At 45.5% G+C, this 16,521-nt stretch overlaps 1 protein-coding gene across 2 annotated transcripts in view; it reads right to left on the reverse strand.

Moving 5' to 3' along the window:
• ift70 (intraflagellar transport 70) overlaps positions 1 to 16,521 on the reverse strand; it is a 55,132-nt gene that overhangs the window by 13,669 nt on the left and 24,942 nt on the right. The window contains exon 13 of one of the 2 annotated variants that reach the window (XM_045719667.2): positions 13,395 to 13,465. In XM_045719667.2, coding sequence (XP_045575623.1) covers positions 13,395 to 13,465 — 71 coding nt within the window. Of the gene's footprint in view, positions 1 to 13,394; positions 13,472 to 16,521 lie in introns of both variants that reach the window. The other variant, XM_045719666.2, reaches the window with a different exon arrangement.

Raw genomic sequence — 16,521 nt, forward strand, 5'->3', positions numbered from 1 at the left:
GTGGCTATGGAGACATATGTTTCCGAATCCCTGCGTCAGGGATACATTAGGCCCTCCATCTCACCCGTCTCCTCGAGTTTCTTTTTTGTGAAGAAGAAGGACCGTGCATTGATTAGAGGTCTTAATAAAATTACAGTGGGGTACAGTTACCCGCTACCTCTGATCGCCCCGGTGATTGAATTAATGCACGGCGTGCGCTTCTTCACAAAACTGGATCTCAGGAGTGCGTACAACCTGGTGCGTATCCGAGATGGAGACGAGTGGAAGACAGCATTTAGTACCACCTCAGGGCATTATGAGTACCTTGTCATGCCGTACGGGTTAAAAAATGCTCCATCAGTCTTCCAATCTTTTGTCGATGAGATTTTCAGGGACCTGCACGGGCAGGGTGTAGTGGTGTATATCGATGACATTCTGATTTACTCCGCTACACGCGCCGAGCATGTGTCCCTGGTGCGCAAAGTGCTTGGTCACCTGTTGGAGCATGACCTGTATGTCAAGGCTGAGAAATGCTTGTTCTTTAAACAGTCCGTCTCTTTCTTAGGATATCGTCAGGAGTGGAGATGGAGAGTGACCATATTACAGCCGTGCGTAATTGGCCGACTCCCACCACGGTAAAGGAAGTGCAGCGATTTTTAGGGTTTGCCAATTACTACCGGAGATTTATCCGGGGTTTTGGTCAGATAGCTGCTCCCATTACCTGACTGCTGAAGGGGGGTCCGGTGCGCTTGCAGTGGTCGGCTGGGTCGGACAGGGCTTTTAGGAAACTGAAGGCTCTGTTTACCTCGGTTCCTGTGTTGGCTCATCCGGATCCATCTCTGCAATTCATAGTGGAGGTGGACGCATCTGAGGCTGGGATAGGAGCTGTGCTCTCTCAGCGTTCAGGTACGCCACCTAAGCTCCGCCCCTGTGCCTTCTTCTCTAAGAAGCTCAGCCCGGAGGAGCAAAACTATGATGTGGGGGACAGGGAGCTGTTGGCTATCGTCAAGGCTCTGAAGGTGTGGAGACACTGGCTTGAGGGGGCTAAACACCCTTTCCTCATCTGGACTGACCACCGCAATCTGGAGTACATCCGGGAGGCGAGGAGACTGAATCCTCGCCAGGCAAGGTGGGCCATGTTTTTCACCCGTTTTGTGTTTACCCGCTCTTATAGACCAGGTTCCCAGAACGTCAAGGCAGACGCACTGTCCCGGCTGTATGACACAGAGGAGCGGTCCACGGATCCCACTCCCATCATCCCAGCCTCTTGTTTGGTGGCACTGGTAGTATGGGAGCTGGACGCGGACATTGAGCGGGCGTCACGTGCAGAGCCCGTTCCCCCTCAGTGTCCAGCTGGGCGTCTGTACGTTCCATCCGCTGTCCGCGACCGATTGATCTACTGGGCTCACACGTCACCCTCCTCTGGTCATCCTGGGATTGGTCGGACAATGCGCTGTCTTAGTGGGAGGTACTGGTGGCCCACCTTAGCTAAGGACTTGAGGGTTTATGTTTCCTTCTGCTCAGTGTGCGCCCAGTGCAAGGCTCCTAGACACCTACCCAGGGGTAAGTTACAACCCTTACCCGTTCCACAGCGGCCGTGGTCGCACTTGTCGGTGGATTTCATAACCAATCTTCCACCATCAAAAGGTAACACCACGATCCTGGTCGTTGTGGATCGCTTTTCTAAGTCCTGTCGTCTCCTCCCTTTGCCCGGTCTCCCTACGGCCCTACAGATGGCGGAGGCTCTGTTTACACACGTCTTTCGGCACTACGGGGTGCCTGAGGATATAGTGTCTGATCGAGGGCCCCAGTTCACGTCAAGGGTTTGGAAGGCGTTAATGGAACGTCTGGGGGTCTCGGTTAGCCTTACCTCGGGTTTTCACCCCGAAAGTAACGGGCAGGTGGAGAGAGTTAATCAGGATGTGGGTAGGTTTCTGAGGTCTTATTGCCAGGATCGGCCGGGGGAGTGGGCGGCGTTTGTGCCCTGGGCAGAGATGGCTCAGAACTCGCTCCGCCACTCCTCCACTAACCTCACTCCATTTCAGTGTGTGTTGGGTTATCAGCCGGTTCTGGCCCCTTGGCATCAGAGTCAGACCGAGGCTCCTGCGGTGGACCACTGGTTCCGGCGCGCGGAGGAGACCTGGGACGCAGCTCACGTCCCCCTTCAGCGCGCCGTACGACGTCAAAAAGCTGGTGCAGACCGTCGCCGCAGTGAGGCCCCGGTGTTTGCACCGGGGGACAGGGTCTGGCTCTCGACCCGAAACCTGCCCCTCCGCCTGTCCTGCCGGAAGCTGAGTCTGCGATTTGTGGGGCCGTTTAAAGTCCTAAGGAGATTAAACGAGGTATGTTATAGGTTAAAGCTTTCCCCCAATTACCACATTAACCTATCATCCCATCGTTCCATGTGTCTCTCCTCAGGCCGGAGATTTCGTTTTAATTTAACAAGCGGATGCTTGGGACTCGGCTATATATATATACACTGCTCAAAAAAATAAAGGGAACACTTAAACAACACAATGTAACTCCAAGTCAATCACACTTCTGTGAAATCAATCACACTTCTGTGAAATCAAACTGTCCACTTAGGAAGCAACACTGATTGACAATACATTTCACATGCTGTTGTGCAAATGGAATAGACAACAGGTGGAAATTATAGGCAATTAGCAAGACACCCCCAATAAAGGAGTGGTTCTGCAGGTGGTGACCACAGACCACTTCTCAGTTCCTATGCTTCCTGGCTGATATTTTGGTCACTTTTGAATGCTGGCGATGCTTTCACTGTAGTGGTAGCATGAGACGGAGTCTACAACCCACACAAGTGGCTCAGGTAGTGCAGCTCATCCAGGATGGCACATCAATGCGAGCTGTGGCAAGAAGGTTTGCTGTGTCTGTCAGCGTAGTGTCCAGAGCATGGAGGCGCTACCAGGAGACAGGCCAGTACATCAGGAGACGTGGAGGAGGCCGTAGGAGGGCAACAACCCAACAGCAGGACCGCTACCTCCGCCTTTGTGCAAGGAGGAGCAGGAGGAGCACTGCCAGAGCCCTGCAAAATGACCTCCAGCAGGCCACAAATGTGCATGTGTCTGCTCAAACGGTCAGAAACAGACTCCATGAGGGTGGTATGAGGGCCCGACGTCCACAGGTGGGGGTTGTGCTTACAGCCCAACACCATGCAGGACGTTTGGCATTTGCCAGAGAACACCAAGATTGGCAAATTCCCCACTGGCGCCCTGTGCTCTTCACAGATGAAAGCAGGTTCACACTGAGCACATGTGACAGACGTGACAGAGTCTGGAGACGCTGTGGAGAACGTTCTGCTGCCTGCAACATCCTCCAGCATGACCGGTTTGACGGTGTGTCAATCATGGTGTGGGGTGGCATTTCTTTGGGGGGCCGCACAGCCCTCCATGTGCTCGCCAGAGGTAGCCTGACTGCCATTAGGTACCGAGATGAGATCCTCAGACCCCTTGTGAGACCATATGCTGGTGCGGTTGGCCCTGGGTTCCTCCTAATGCAAGACAATGCTAGACCTCATGTGGCTGGAGTGTGTCAGCAGTTCCTGCAAGAGGAAGGCATTGATGCTATGGACTGGCCCGCCCGTTCCCCAGACCTGAATCCAATTGAGCACATCTGGGACATCATGTCTCGCTCCATCCACCAACGCCACGTTGCACCACAGACTGTCCAGGAGTTGGCGGATGCTTTAGTCCAGGTCTGGGAGGAGATCCCTCAGGAGACCATCCACCACCTCATCAGGAGCATGCCCAGGCGTTGTAGGGAGGTCATACAGGCACGTGGAGGCCACACACACTACTGAGCCTCATTTTGACTTGTTTTAAGGACATTACAAAGTTGGATCAGCCTGTAGTGTGGTTTTCCACTTTAATTTTGAGTGTGACTCCAAATCCAGACCTCCATGGGTTGACAAATTGGATTTCCATTGATTATTTTTGTGTTTTTGTTGTCAGCACATTCAACTATGTAAAGAAAAAAGTATTTAATAAGATTATTTCATTCATTCAGATCTAGGATGTGTTATTTTAGTGTTCCCTTTATTTTTTTGAGCAGTGTATATATATATATATATATATATATAATTTTTTTTTTATTCTCTAAACATTAACCAAGTGTGATCGCTTGTTTGTACTGTTCTGAAGTTTCGACCCAATGATTCGTCTGACAAACAAAATAACTTTGCGTCCTGCAGGCCCAGGCATGGATCAAACTGGCGAGACATTCAATAATGTCATCTTCACAGACGAATCAACCGTGGCCCTCGAGCAATCAAGCAAGCCGAGTCCCAAGCATCCGCTCAAACTCCATGTGTGGGGGGGGCAATTTCTCGCCAAGGACCAGGCCCATATTTGATTTTTGATGGTAAGTTTAGCTATTTACAAAGAAAAAGGTACATAAAATATTGTAGCCTACACCTCACGGACTGTTATGTGTTCCACAATAACTCACTCTTGCCTCCTTTTTCAGGTATCATGGCTCGAGATTTCTTTGAGGAAGAAATCATCAAGAGATATGCTGGACCCCATGTCAGAGAGGTGTTTCTGGGAGATATGCTGGACCCCATGTCAGAGAGGTGTTTCTGGGAGATATGCTGAACCCCATGTCAGAGAGGTGTTTCTGGGAGATATGCTGGACCCCATGTCAGAGAGGTGTTTCTGGGAGATATGCTGGACCCCATGTCAGAGAGGTGTTTCTGGGAGATATGCTGGACCCTATGTCAGAGAGGTGTTTCTGGGAGATATGCTGGACCCCATGTCAGAGAGGTGTTTCTGGGAGATATGCTGGACCCCATGTCAGAGAGGTGTTTCTGGGAGATATGCTGGACCCCATGTCAGAGAGGTGTTTCTGGGAGATATGCTGGACCCTATGTCAGAGAGGTGTTTCTGGGACCACATCGTGTCTTTCAAGGTAGGATTATAGCAATATTTTGTTACGTTTAGGCCTATTTACATGTATATTTATATTATTGTACCTAATGTTGGCCGTTAGGCTAAATGTCTTGTTTTCTTCTCCAAATGCAGACAGTAGACCCAAAACACACCGCCGCCCGGGTTTGCATTGCAAATGAGGGCATAAACTGGGTCAAGACACCAGCAGAGTAAGTAGACCTTTATGTAGTAAAATAAAGGTTAAATAAATAAATAAAAGACCTAAAACACCATCGGTAGGCCTACAGTATATCTAAACATATTTTATTCATCTCTACATGTAGGTCTCCAGATTTAAACCCGATCTAATTTGTTTGGCATCAACTGAAAACATTCATCCGTAACTCTGCCAAGCCGACAGGCAAAGATGAACTGATCAAGGTCATCAAGATGTTTTGGCTAGAGAAAATTACGATACAACAATGCAACAAATACATTGATCATCTCAGCAAGGTTTTACCTGTGGTCGTGGAGCTGGCTGGAAGTGCGACTAAAATGTAGTTTAAACAAACATCTGCATTTGAATGTCTTTTTACTCGTTATTTTATTAACGAAAGCATAAAGATATCGCTGAAGAAATACTGTACTGCTGTTTTGAGTTAGAAATGTAACACTTTAGAATAATTAAGCATCGAATACATTGCAAGTTGAGGGATTTTCACAACAGTAGCCGGGTTATAAAAAGTCTATTGTCCTGCTAATAGGAAACATTTGCATGATGGGATACACCTATAGCGCTACAGTACTACACCTGCTACAGTACTACAGTACACTTGTGAAAAACACGTGTTTGAAAACCTGTTTTCAAAATGCCTGCAGTAAATAAAAGTAAATAAAAATACAGTATCTTGTTTACATTCTTTATTGTAACCACAATGTCACAAATAATTTGTATCTACCTTTCCAATTACTTTTAGAGTTTGGGATTTACAAATGTGCGCTTTCATTATTAGTTACATTGTTTTAGTTCGAACGTGCAGACTTTTTTTTCTTTAACCTCTATGGGACCCCTTCCCATTCTCATCCCGTTAACGGGATTGATTTTGACAACAGCCAGTGGAAAATCAGAGCGCCAAATTTAAAACAGCTAAAATCTCATAATTCCATTTTCTCAAACAATCAACTATTTTACACCATTTTAAAGATAAACTTCTCGTTAACCTGTTATGGCTAGGGGGCAGTATTTTCACGGCTGGATAAAAAACATACCCGATTTAATCTGGTTACTACTCCTGCCCAGTAACTAGAATATGCATATAATTATTGGCTTTGGATAGAAAACACCCTAAAGTTTCTAAAACTGTTTGAATGGTGTCTTTGAGTATAACAGAACTCATATGGCAGGCAAAAACCTGAGAACATTTCATGCAGGAAGTGGCCTGTCTGACAAGGTGTCGTTCTTCTTGTCTCTGTTTATTGAAGAGTGAGGATCTTAGCTGTCCCGTGACACTTCCTACGGCTGCCATAGGGTCTCAGAAGGCGGTAAAAAGCGGAATCGTGGCTTTGCAGGCTCTGGCTGAAACAAAGTAGCGCGTTTGGGTAGTGGCTGGTTACAGTACTGTGAGACTCAGGCTCGTGCCCGCGTCGACCGAAAGGTTTGTTTTCATTCCTCTGTTTAGCTAAATGGACATTCCCGGTCGGAATATTATCGCTTTTTTACACGAAAAATGGCATAAAAATTGATTTTAAACAGCGGTTGACATGCTACGAAGTACGGTAATGGAATATTTAGATTTTTTTGGTCACGAATTGCGCCATGCGCATGACCCTTCTTTACCATTCGGATAGTGTCTGGGACGCACGAACAAAACGCCGCAATTCGGATATAACGATGGATTATTTTGGACCAAACCAACATTTGTTATTGAAGTAGCAGTCCTGGGAGTGCATTCTGACGAAGACAACAAAAGGTAATCAAACTTTTATAATAGTAAATCTGATATTGGTGAGTGCTAAACTTGCCGGGTGTCTAAATAGCTAGCCCGTGATGCCTGGGCTATGTACTTAGAATATTGCAAAATGTGCTTTCACCAAAAAGCTATTTTAAAATCGGACATATCGAGTGAATAGAGGAGTTATGTATCTATAATTCTTAAAATAATTGTTATGCTTTTTGTGAACGTTTATCGTGAGTAATTTAGTAAATTGTTAGCAAATTCCCCGGAAGTTTGCGGGGGGTATGCTAGTTCTGAACGTCACATGCTAATGTAAAAAGCTGGTTTTTGATATAAATATGAACTTGATTGAACAAAACATGCATGTATTGTATAACATAATGTCCTAGGTGTGTCATCTGATGAAGATCATCAAAGGTTAGTGCTGCATATAGCTGTCTTCTGGGTTTTTGTGACATTATATGCTAGCTTGAAAAATGGGTGTCTGATTATTTCTGGCTTGGTACTCTGCTGACATAATCTAATGTTTTGCTTTCGCTGTAAAGCCTTTTTGAAATCGGACAGTGTGGTTAGATAAAGGAGAGTCTTATCTTTAAAATGCTGTGAAATAGTCATATGTTTGAAAAATTGAAGTTTTTGTATTTTTGAGGAATTTGTAATTCGCGCCACGCCTATCATTGGATATTGGAGCAGGTGTTCCGCTAGCGGAACGTCTAGATGTAAGAGGTTAATCTAACCACATTGTCCGATTTCAAAAAGGCTTTACGGCGAAAGCATAAAATTAGATTATGTTAGGACATAAACTTCACAAGAAACACCACACAGCCATTTTCCAAGCAACTAGATGCATCACAAAAACCCAAAACACAGTTAAATGAAGCACTAACCTTTGACAATCTTCATCAGATGACACTCCTAGGACATTATGTTACACAATACATGTATGTTTTGCTTGATAATGTTCATATTTATATCCAAAAACAGCATTTTACATTGGCGCGTAATGTTGAGAAATGTTTTCCCTCCAAACCCTCCGGTGAATCAGCACAATGAGCACACATAGTACGTAAATTCTCATCGTAAACATTGATCAATATAGAAGTGTTATGCACAGAATTATAGATACACTTTTCCTAAATGTAATCGCTTTGTCAGATTTCAAAAAAGGTTCACGGCGAAAACACAATTTGCAATTATCTGAGTACAGCCCAGATGACACTAACAACTAGCAAACAGAAACCCGCCATCTTGGAGTCAATAAAACTAAGAAATTACATTATAAATATTCACTTACCTTTGATTATCTTCATCAGAAGGCACTCCCAGGAATCCCAGCTCCACAATAAATGTTCGATAAAGTTCATATTTATTTCCAAATAATCCATTTTGTTCGCGCGTTAGGTTCACTATCCAAATCCACTACGCGCATGCTTACTTAGTCCAGACGAAAAGTCAAAAAAGTTATACTACAGTTTGTAGAAACATGTCAAACGATGTATAGAATCAATCTTTAGGTTGTTTTTATCATATACCTTGAATGAAATTCCAACCGGACCTATCCGTTCTCTTTAGGAGTGAATATGAACTCAGCTCGCTCCCAAGTCATTGCGCGTGACTTGAGCCCATGCCTTATAATGGGACACCAGTTTACCACAGCTGGTATTCCCTTCAAATTCACCATAGAATCTTCAAACACCGTTCTAAAGACTGCTGACATCTAGTGGAAGCTTTAGGAAGTGCAACATGAACCCTAAGTCACTGTATACAGGTCTAGGCTCCAATTAAGCCCTCTTGTTGTTTGTAAAGTCAAATTAAAATGAAGATTATTGTTGAAATGAATTGCTCGACTGGTGTAGGTTTTCTCCATCTGTTGGTGTGCAACACTTGCATAACATGTTAGCTATATTTTCAGCACCAGCCACTGTTCACCTCCTATTGAGCTGCGGTTGCCGCCAGTTGTTTTTTAAATGGAACCTTTATTTAACTAGGCAAGTCAGGTAAGAACAAATTCTTATTTACAATGATGGCCTACCCCAGCCAAACCCGGATGACGCTCTGCCAATTGTGTGCCGCCCTATGGCACTCTCAATCACGGGCGGATGTGATACAGCCTGTATTCGAACCAGGGACTGTAGTAATGCCTCTTGCACTGAGATGACTGCGCCACTCAGGAGCCATGACCAGAACGTTAACCGTGTGTAGGTAGATGTGGAAAGGTAAATACAAATGATTTGTTGCAAGTTGAGGGGATTCACACCTAGCTCACGTTGGGGGGGGGGGGGGGTCACACCTAGCTCAAGTTGGGGGGGGTCACACCTAGCTCAAGTTGGGGGGGGGGGGGTCACACCTAGCTCAAGTTGGGGAGGGGGGGGTCACACCTAGCTCAAGTTGGGGAGGGGGGGGTCACACCTAGCTCAAGTTGGGGAGGGGGGGGGGGGGGGGTCACACCTAGCTCAAGTTGGGGAGGGGGGGGGTCACACCTAGCTCAAGTTGGGGAGGGGGGGGTCACACCTAGCTCAAGTTGGGGGGGGGGGGTCACACCTAGCTCAAGTTGGGGGGGGCTCACACCTAGCTTAAGTTGGGGGGGGGTCACACCTAGCTCAAGTTGGGGGGGAGGGGGGGGTCACACCTAGCTCAAGTTGGGGGGGGGGGGTCACACCTAGCTCAAGTTGGGGAGGGGGGGGTCACACCTAGCTCAAGTTGGGGAGGGGGGGGTCACACCTAGCTCAAGTTGGGGGGGGGGGTCACACCTAGCTCAAGTTGGGGGGGGTCACACCTAGCTTAAGTTGGGGGGGGGTCACACCTAGCTCAAGTTGGGGGGGGGTCACACCTAGCTCAAGTTGGGGAAGGGGGGGGTCACACCTAACTCAAGTTGGGGGGGGAGGGGGGGGTCACACCTAGCTCAAGTTGGGGGGGGGGTCACACCTAGCTCAAGTTGGGGAGGTCACACCTAGCTCAAGTTGGGGAGGGGGGGGTCACACCTAGCTCAAGTTGGGGGGGGGGTCACACCTAGCTCAAGTTGGGGGGGGCTCACACCTAGCTTAAGTTGGGGGGGGGTCACACCTAGCTCAAGTTGGGGGGGAGGGGGGGTCACACCTAGCTCAAGTTGGGGGGGGGGGTGTCACACCTAGCTCAAGTTGGGGAAGGGGGGGGTCACACCTAGCTCAAGTTGGGGGGGGGGGTCACACCTAGCTCAAGTTGGGGAGGGGGGGGTCACACCTAGCTCAAGTTGGGGAGGGGGGGGTCACACCTAGCTCAAGTTGGGGGGGGTCACACCTAGCTCAAGTTGGGGGGGGGGGGGTCACACCTAGCTCAAGTTGGGGGGGGTCACACCTAGCTCAAGTTGGGGGGGTCACACCTAGCTCAAGTTGGGGGGGGGGGTCACACCTAGCTCAAGTTGGGGGGGGGGGTCACACCTAGCTCAAGTTGGGGGGGGGGTCACACCTAGCTCAAGTTGGGAGGGAGGGGGGGGTCACACCTAGCTCAAGTTGGGGGGGGGGGGGTCACACCTAGCTCAAGTTGGGGGGGGGTCACACCTAGCTTAAGTTGGGGGGGTCACACCTAGCTCAAGTTGGGGGGGAGGGGGGGTCACACCTAGCTCAAGTTGGGGGGGGGGGGGGGGGGGGGTCACACCTAGCTCAAGTTGGGGAAGGGGGGGGTCACACCTAGCTCAAGTTGGGGAGGGGGGGGTCACACCTAGCTCAAGTTAGGGGGGGGGGGAGGGGGGGGGTCACACCTAGCTCAAGTTGGGGGGGGGGTCACACATAGCTCGGCTATTAGACAATTCTTTAGTAAAGGTTGAATAGTCTATTGTTCAGCTAATAGCCCATCCTTGTTAGCAGAATTCACAGCCTGCTACGCTTGTGAAAAATGAATAATAATACTGTTTCCCCTTTCCACATGTTAAAGATTCCAATTGATAAAGTGTTTTTGGCCACAATCGAAACCTGCTCCCTGCGTGTTTCATTACATTATTATGTCGGTGTTAGAGCAAATAGCCTGGATTATTACTCCCATCTCGTTCCTCTCCCTCTTCCACACGTCATTCTCCGCCTGAGTGGCTCGCTTGTGGGCATGCTGGCAGGATATGACAGCACCTTCGGTTGTGCGTCAAGAATTCAAAGCAAATTTGTATGAAGGTCTGGTTATTCACAGGCAAATAGTAATATGCTCTAAATCGCTCTGGCGACAAACACATTTTGCTGCCCTGTTTTCTATCGTCCACATGGCTGGGAGAACCTCCTCAGATTAATGCAGATGAAGGGAGTTAGATATGCATAGAAAATGTAGTGTAATTTTTCTTTCTGTATATATAAACTACAAATCAGCCTTTACTTAAATCATGTTTCTAGTCTATTGCATAGTTACAATGTGTAATCATTGATGTCCCAGGAGCAGGAGTGGTAAACACTGTTGAAGTGTATAATTGTAATACATACATGCAGACACAGCATCATTCAAAGAATGGAGTTTGATACACCTGGTATTGGATATGACTGAAAAAGAACTTGCTAAATCGCAATTTTCGTAAATGAACTATATGACCAAAAAATATGCACAATTGTTTGTCTCTACATTAACCTGTTAGGGCTAGGGGGCAGTATTTGCACGGCTGGATAAAAAAAATGTACCCGATTTAATCTGGTTACTAATCCTACCCAGTAACTAGAATATGCATATACTTATTATATATGGATAGAAAACACTCTAAAGTTTCTAAAACTGTTTGAATGGTGTCTGTGAGTATAACAGAACTCATTTGGCAGGCAAAACCCTGAGACATTTTCTGACAGGAAGTGGATACCTGATGTGTTGTATTACCTTTAAACCTATGCCATTGAAAAACACAGGGGCTGAGGAATATTTTGGCACTTCCTATTGCTTCCACTAGATGTCACCAGCCTTTACAAAGTGTTTTGAGTCCTCTGGAGGGAGATCTGACCGAACAAGAGCCATGGAACGATGATGGCCCATTAGACACCTGGCGCGCGAGTTCATGTTGGGTACCCTCGTTCCAATACGTTATAAAAGAGTATGCATTCGTCCACCTTGAATATTATTCATGTTCTGGTTAAAAAAGGCCCTAATGATTTATGCTATACAACGTTTGACATGTTTGAACGAACGTAAATATATTTTTTCCCCTCGTTCATGAAGTGAAGTCCGGCGGGCTTAGATCATGTGCTAACAAGACGGAGATTTTTGGACATAAATGATGAGCTTTTTTGAACAAAACTACATTCGTTATGGACCTGTGATACCTGGAAGTGACATCTGATGAAGAGAATCAAAGGTAATGGATTATTTACATAGTATTTTCGATTTTAGATCTCCCCAACATGACGACTAGTCTGTATCGCAACGCGTATTTTTCTGGGCGCAGTGCTCAGATTATTGCAAAGTGTGATTTCCCAGTAAGGTTATTTTTAAATCTGGCAAGTTGATTGCGTTCAAGAGATGTAAATCTATAATTCTTTAAATGACAATATAATATTTTACCAATGTTTTCTAATTTTAATTATTTAATTTGTGATGCTGACTTGACTGCCGGTTATTGGAGGGAAACGATTTCCTCAACATCAATGCCATAGTAAAACGCTGTTTTTGGATATAAATATGAACTTGATAGAACTAAAAATGCATGCATTGTCTAACATAATGTCCTAGGAGTGTCATCTGATGGAGATTGTAAAAGGTTAGTGCATCATTTTAGCTGGTTTTATGGTTTTGGTGACCCTGTCTTTGAATTGACAAAACATTACACACAACTCTTGTAAATGTACTGTCCTAACATACTCTAAATTTATGCTTTCGCCGTAAAACCTTTTTGAAATCGTAAAACGTGGTTAGATTAAGGAGATGTTTATCTTTCAAAGGGTGTAAAATAGTTGTATGTTTGAAAAATTTGAATTTTGACATTTATTTGGATTCAAATTTGCCGCTCTTGAAATGCACCTGCTGTTGATGGAGTGCACCACGGGAGGGATGCAGGCGTCCCACCTTGCCCATAGAGGTTAACTAACATATTCCTCTCAATTGTAATTTTTTTGCTTGACTCGTTATGACGTTATAATTACTTACATTTGCTTCCACCGTAATGTTTTTGTCAGACATTTTTGCTGAAGAAAGTCACCAGCAACAGGTGGCATAACGTCAAACCACTCGATATGGTCAACCTTGGGACCTAAATGCATAATGAGTGCTCTAACTCCCCCTTGTGGTGGTCTGGAGCAATGAAGCCGCGACGCTGGGTACCTCTAAGTCCCACGGCGTAAGCTCTCAACTTTTAAAGGAGGAAGCACTGTAGCAGTAGATGTTAGCCTGGGAGAGGTCAAGTCACCAATATGGAAGTAGAGGAAATACCCCATTCAGACAATCAGACAGGGAGAAGGTCCAGACCAGCCACCAATCAGGCAGGGAGAAGGTCTAGACCAGCCACCAAAAAGGGAAGAATAATGGACCAAAGTGACCAACCAGCAGAGTAGGTGAGGTAAGTCACCAATCAGGGAAGAGAAAGGTGAGACAAGCTACCAATCAGACAGGAGAATACTAAGTAGGGGCGGGGTCTACTCACTTCTCCACCATCTCATCGTAGTCCTGGAGGGTCTTCTTCAAGGCTTCGTTATCCCGGGCTAGTCTGGCTTCCTGCACCTTAGACACAAAGATTACACACAGGTTACGGGCTAGCCTGGCTTCCTGCACCTCAGAGACAAAGATTACACACAGGTCACGGGCTAGCCTGGCTTCCTACACCTCAGAGACAAAGATTACACACAGGTTACGGGCTAGCCTGGCTTCCTGCACCTCAGAGACAAAGATTACACACAGGTTACGGGCTAGCCTGGCTTCCTACACCTCAGAGACAAAGATTACACACAGGTTACGGGCTAGCCTGGCTTCCTACACCTCAGAGACAAAGATTACACACAGGTTACGGGCTAGCCTGGCTTCCTACACCTCAGAGACAAAGATTACACACAGGTTACGGGCTAGCCTGGCTTCCTGCACCTCAGAGACAAAGATTACACACAGGTTACGGGCTAGCCTGGCTTCCTGCACCTCAGAGACAGACTACACACAGGTCACAGACTATGGATGCTTTATGTTGTTCTCTCCAATAATAACACAGAATAGTCTTATCACTGTATCCTGAACCGTTAAGGGGAAAACGTGATGTCATTCTGTAAAACACATGACTGATAGCAATTTAAAGCTATAAAGGTTAAACAGCACCAATGTGACCAGATCAGAGAAATGACTGAGCTGTAGATGGCTTGGAAAAGGTAAGTGTTCGTCCCAAATGGCACCCTAGTCCCATAGGGCTCAACTCAAAAGTAGTGCACTATATAGGGAATACACTCTTAGAAAAATAAATAAATAGGTGCTATCTAGAACCTATAAAAGGGTTCTTCAGCTGTCCCCATAAGAGAATCCCTTGAAAAACCATTTTTGGTTCCAGGTAGAACCCCTTTACACATAGGGTTCTACATGGAACCAAAGAGTTCTACCTGGAAGCAAAAAGGGTTATCGTACGGGGACAGCTGAAAAACCCTTTTGGAACCCTTTTTTCTAAGAGCGTAGGGTTCCATTAGGGACGCAGACTAAAGCTAATAAACAAGCTGGTGGCCTGAGAGAGAAGAATGGAAGAATGTAACCTGTAGGGCCTCGGACGAAAGAAAAGGAGAATGGAAGAAAGAAAGGAAGGAGAAAGGAAGACCAAATAGATGAGAGAAGGATGACAACAGGATTAAAAGGATAACCAGACAACATGAACAGGATAACAGGATAACCAGACAACATGAACAGGATAACAGGATAACCAGACAACATGAACAGGATAACAGGATAACCAGACAACATGAACAGGATAAACAGACAACATGAACAGGATAACAGGATAACCAGACAACATGAACAGGATAACAGGATAACCAGACAACATGAACAGGATAACAGGATAACCAGACAACATGAACAGGATAACCAGACAACATGAACAGGATAACATGATAACCAGACAACATGAACAGGATAACACAGACAACATGAACAGGATAACAGGATAACCAGACAACATGAACAGGATAACCAGACAACATGAACAGGATAAACAGACAACATGAACAGGATAACAGGCAGACAACATGAACAGGATAACCAGACAACATGAACAGGATAACATGATAACCAGACAACATGAACAGGATAACAGGATAACCAGACAACATGAACAGGATAACAGGATAACCAGACAACATGAACAGGATAACAGGATAACCAGACAACATGAACAGGATAAACCAGACAACATGAACAGGATAACAGGATAAACAGACAACATGAACAGGATAACCAGACAACATGAACAGGATAACAGGATAACCAGACAACATGAACAGGATAACAGGATAAACAGACAACATGAACAGGATAACAGGATAACCAGACAACATGAACAGGATAACAGGATAACCAGACAACATGAACAGGATAACCAGACAACATGAACAGGATAACCAGACAACATGAACAGGATAAACAGACAACATGAACAGGATAACCAGACAACATGAACAGGATAACAGGATAACCAGACAACATGAACAGGATAACATGATAAACAGACAACATGAACAGGATAACAGGATAACCAGACAACATGAACAGGATAACCAGACAACATGAACAGGATAACAGGATAACCAGACAACATGAACAGGATAACAGGATAACCAGACAACATGAACAGGATAACAGGATAACCAGACAACATGAACAGGATAACCAGACAACATGAACAGGATAACAGGATAACCAGACAACATGAACAGGATAACCAGACAACATGAACAGGATAACCAGACAACATGAACAGGATAACCAGACAACATGAACAGGATAACCAGACAACATGAACAGGATAACCAGACAACATGAACAGGATAACCAGACAACATGAACAGGATAACCAGACAACATGAACAGGATAACCAGACAACATGAACAGGATAACACAGACAACATGAACAGGATAACATGGATAACCAGACAACATGAACAGGATAACCAGACAACATGAACAGGATAACCAGACAACATGAACAGGATAACCAGACAACATGAACAGGATAAACAGACAACATGAACAGGATAACAGGATAACCAGACAACATGAACAGGATAACCAGACAACATGAACAGGATAACCAGACAACATGAACAGGATAACAGGATAACAGGATAACAGACAACATGAGCAGGATAACCAGACAACATGAACAGGATAACAGGATAACCAGACAACATCAACAGGATAACCAGACAACATGAACAGGATAACAGGATAACCAGACAACATGAACAGGATAACAGGATAACCAGACAACATGAACAGGATAACAGGATAACCAGACAACATGAACAGGATAACCAGACAACATGAACAGGATAACATGATAACCAGACAACATGAACAGGATAACAGGATAACCAGACAACATGAACAGGATAACCAGACAACATGAACAGGATAACCAGACAACATGAACAGGATAACAGGATAACACAGACAACATCAACAGGATAACCAGACAACATGAACAGGATAACAGGATAACCAGACAACATGAACAGGATAACAGGATAAACAGACAACATGAGCAGGATAACCAGACAACATCAACAGGATAAACAGACAACAT

This window comes from Salmo salar, chromosome 06 (assembly GCF_965601325.2).
Source record: "Salmo salar chromosome 06, fSalSal1, whole genome shotgun sequence".
Lineage (NCBI taxonomy): Eukaryota > Metazoa > Chordata > Actinopteri > Salmoniformes > Salmonidae > Salmo > Salmo salar.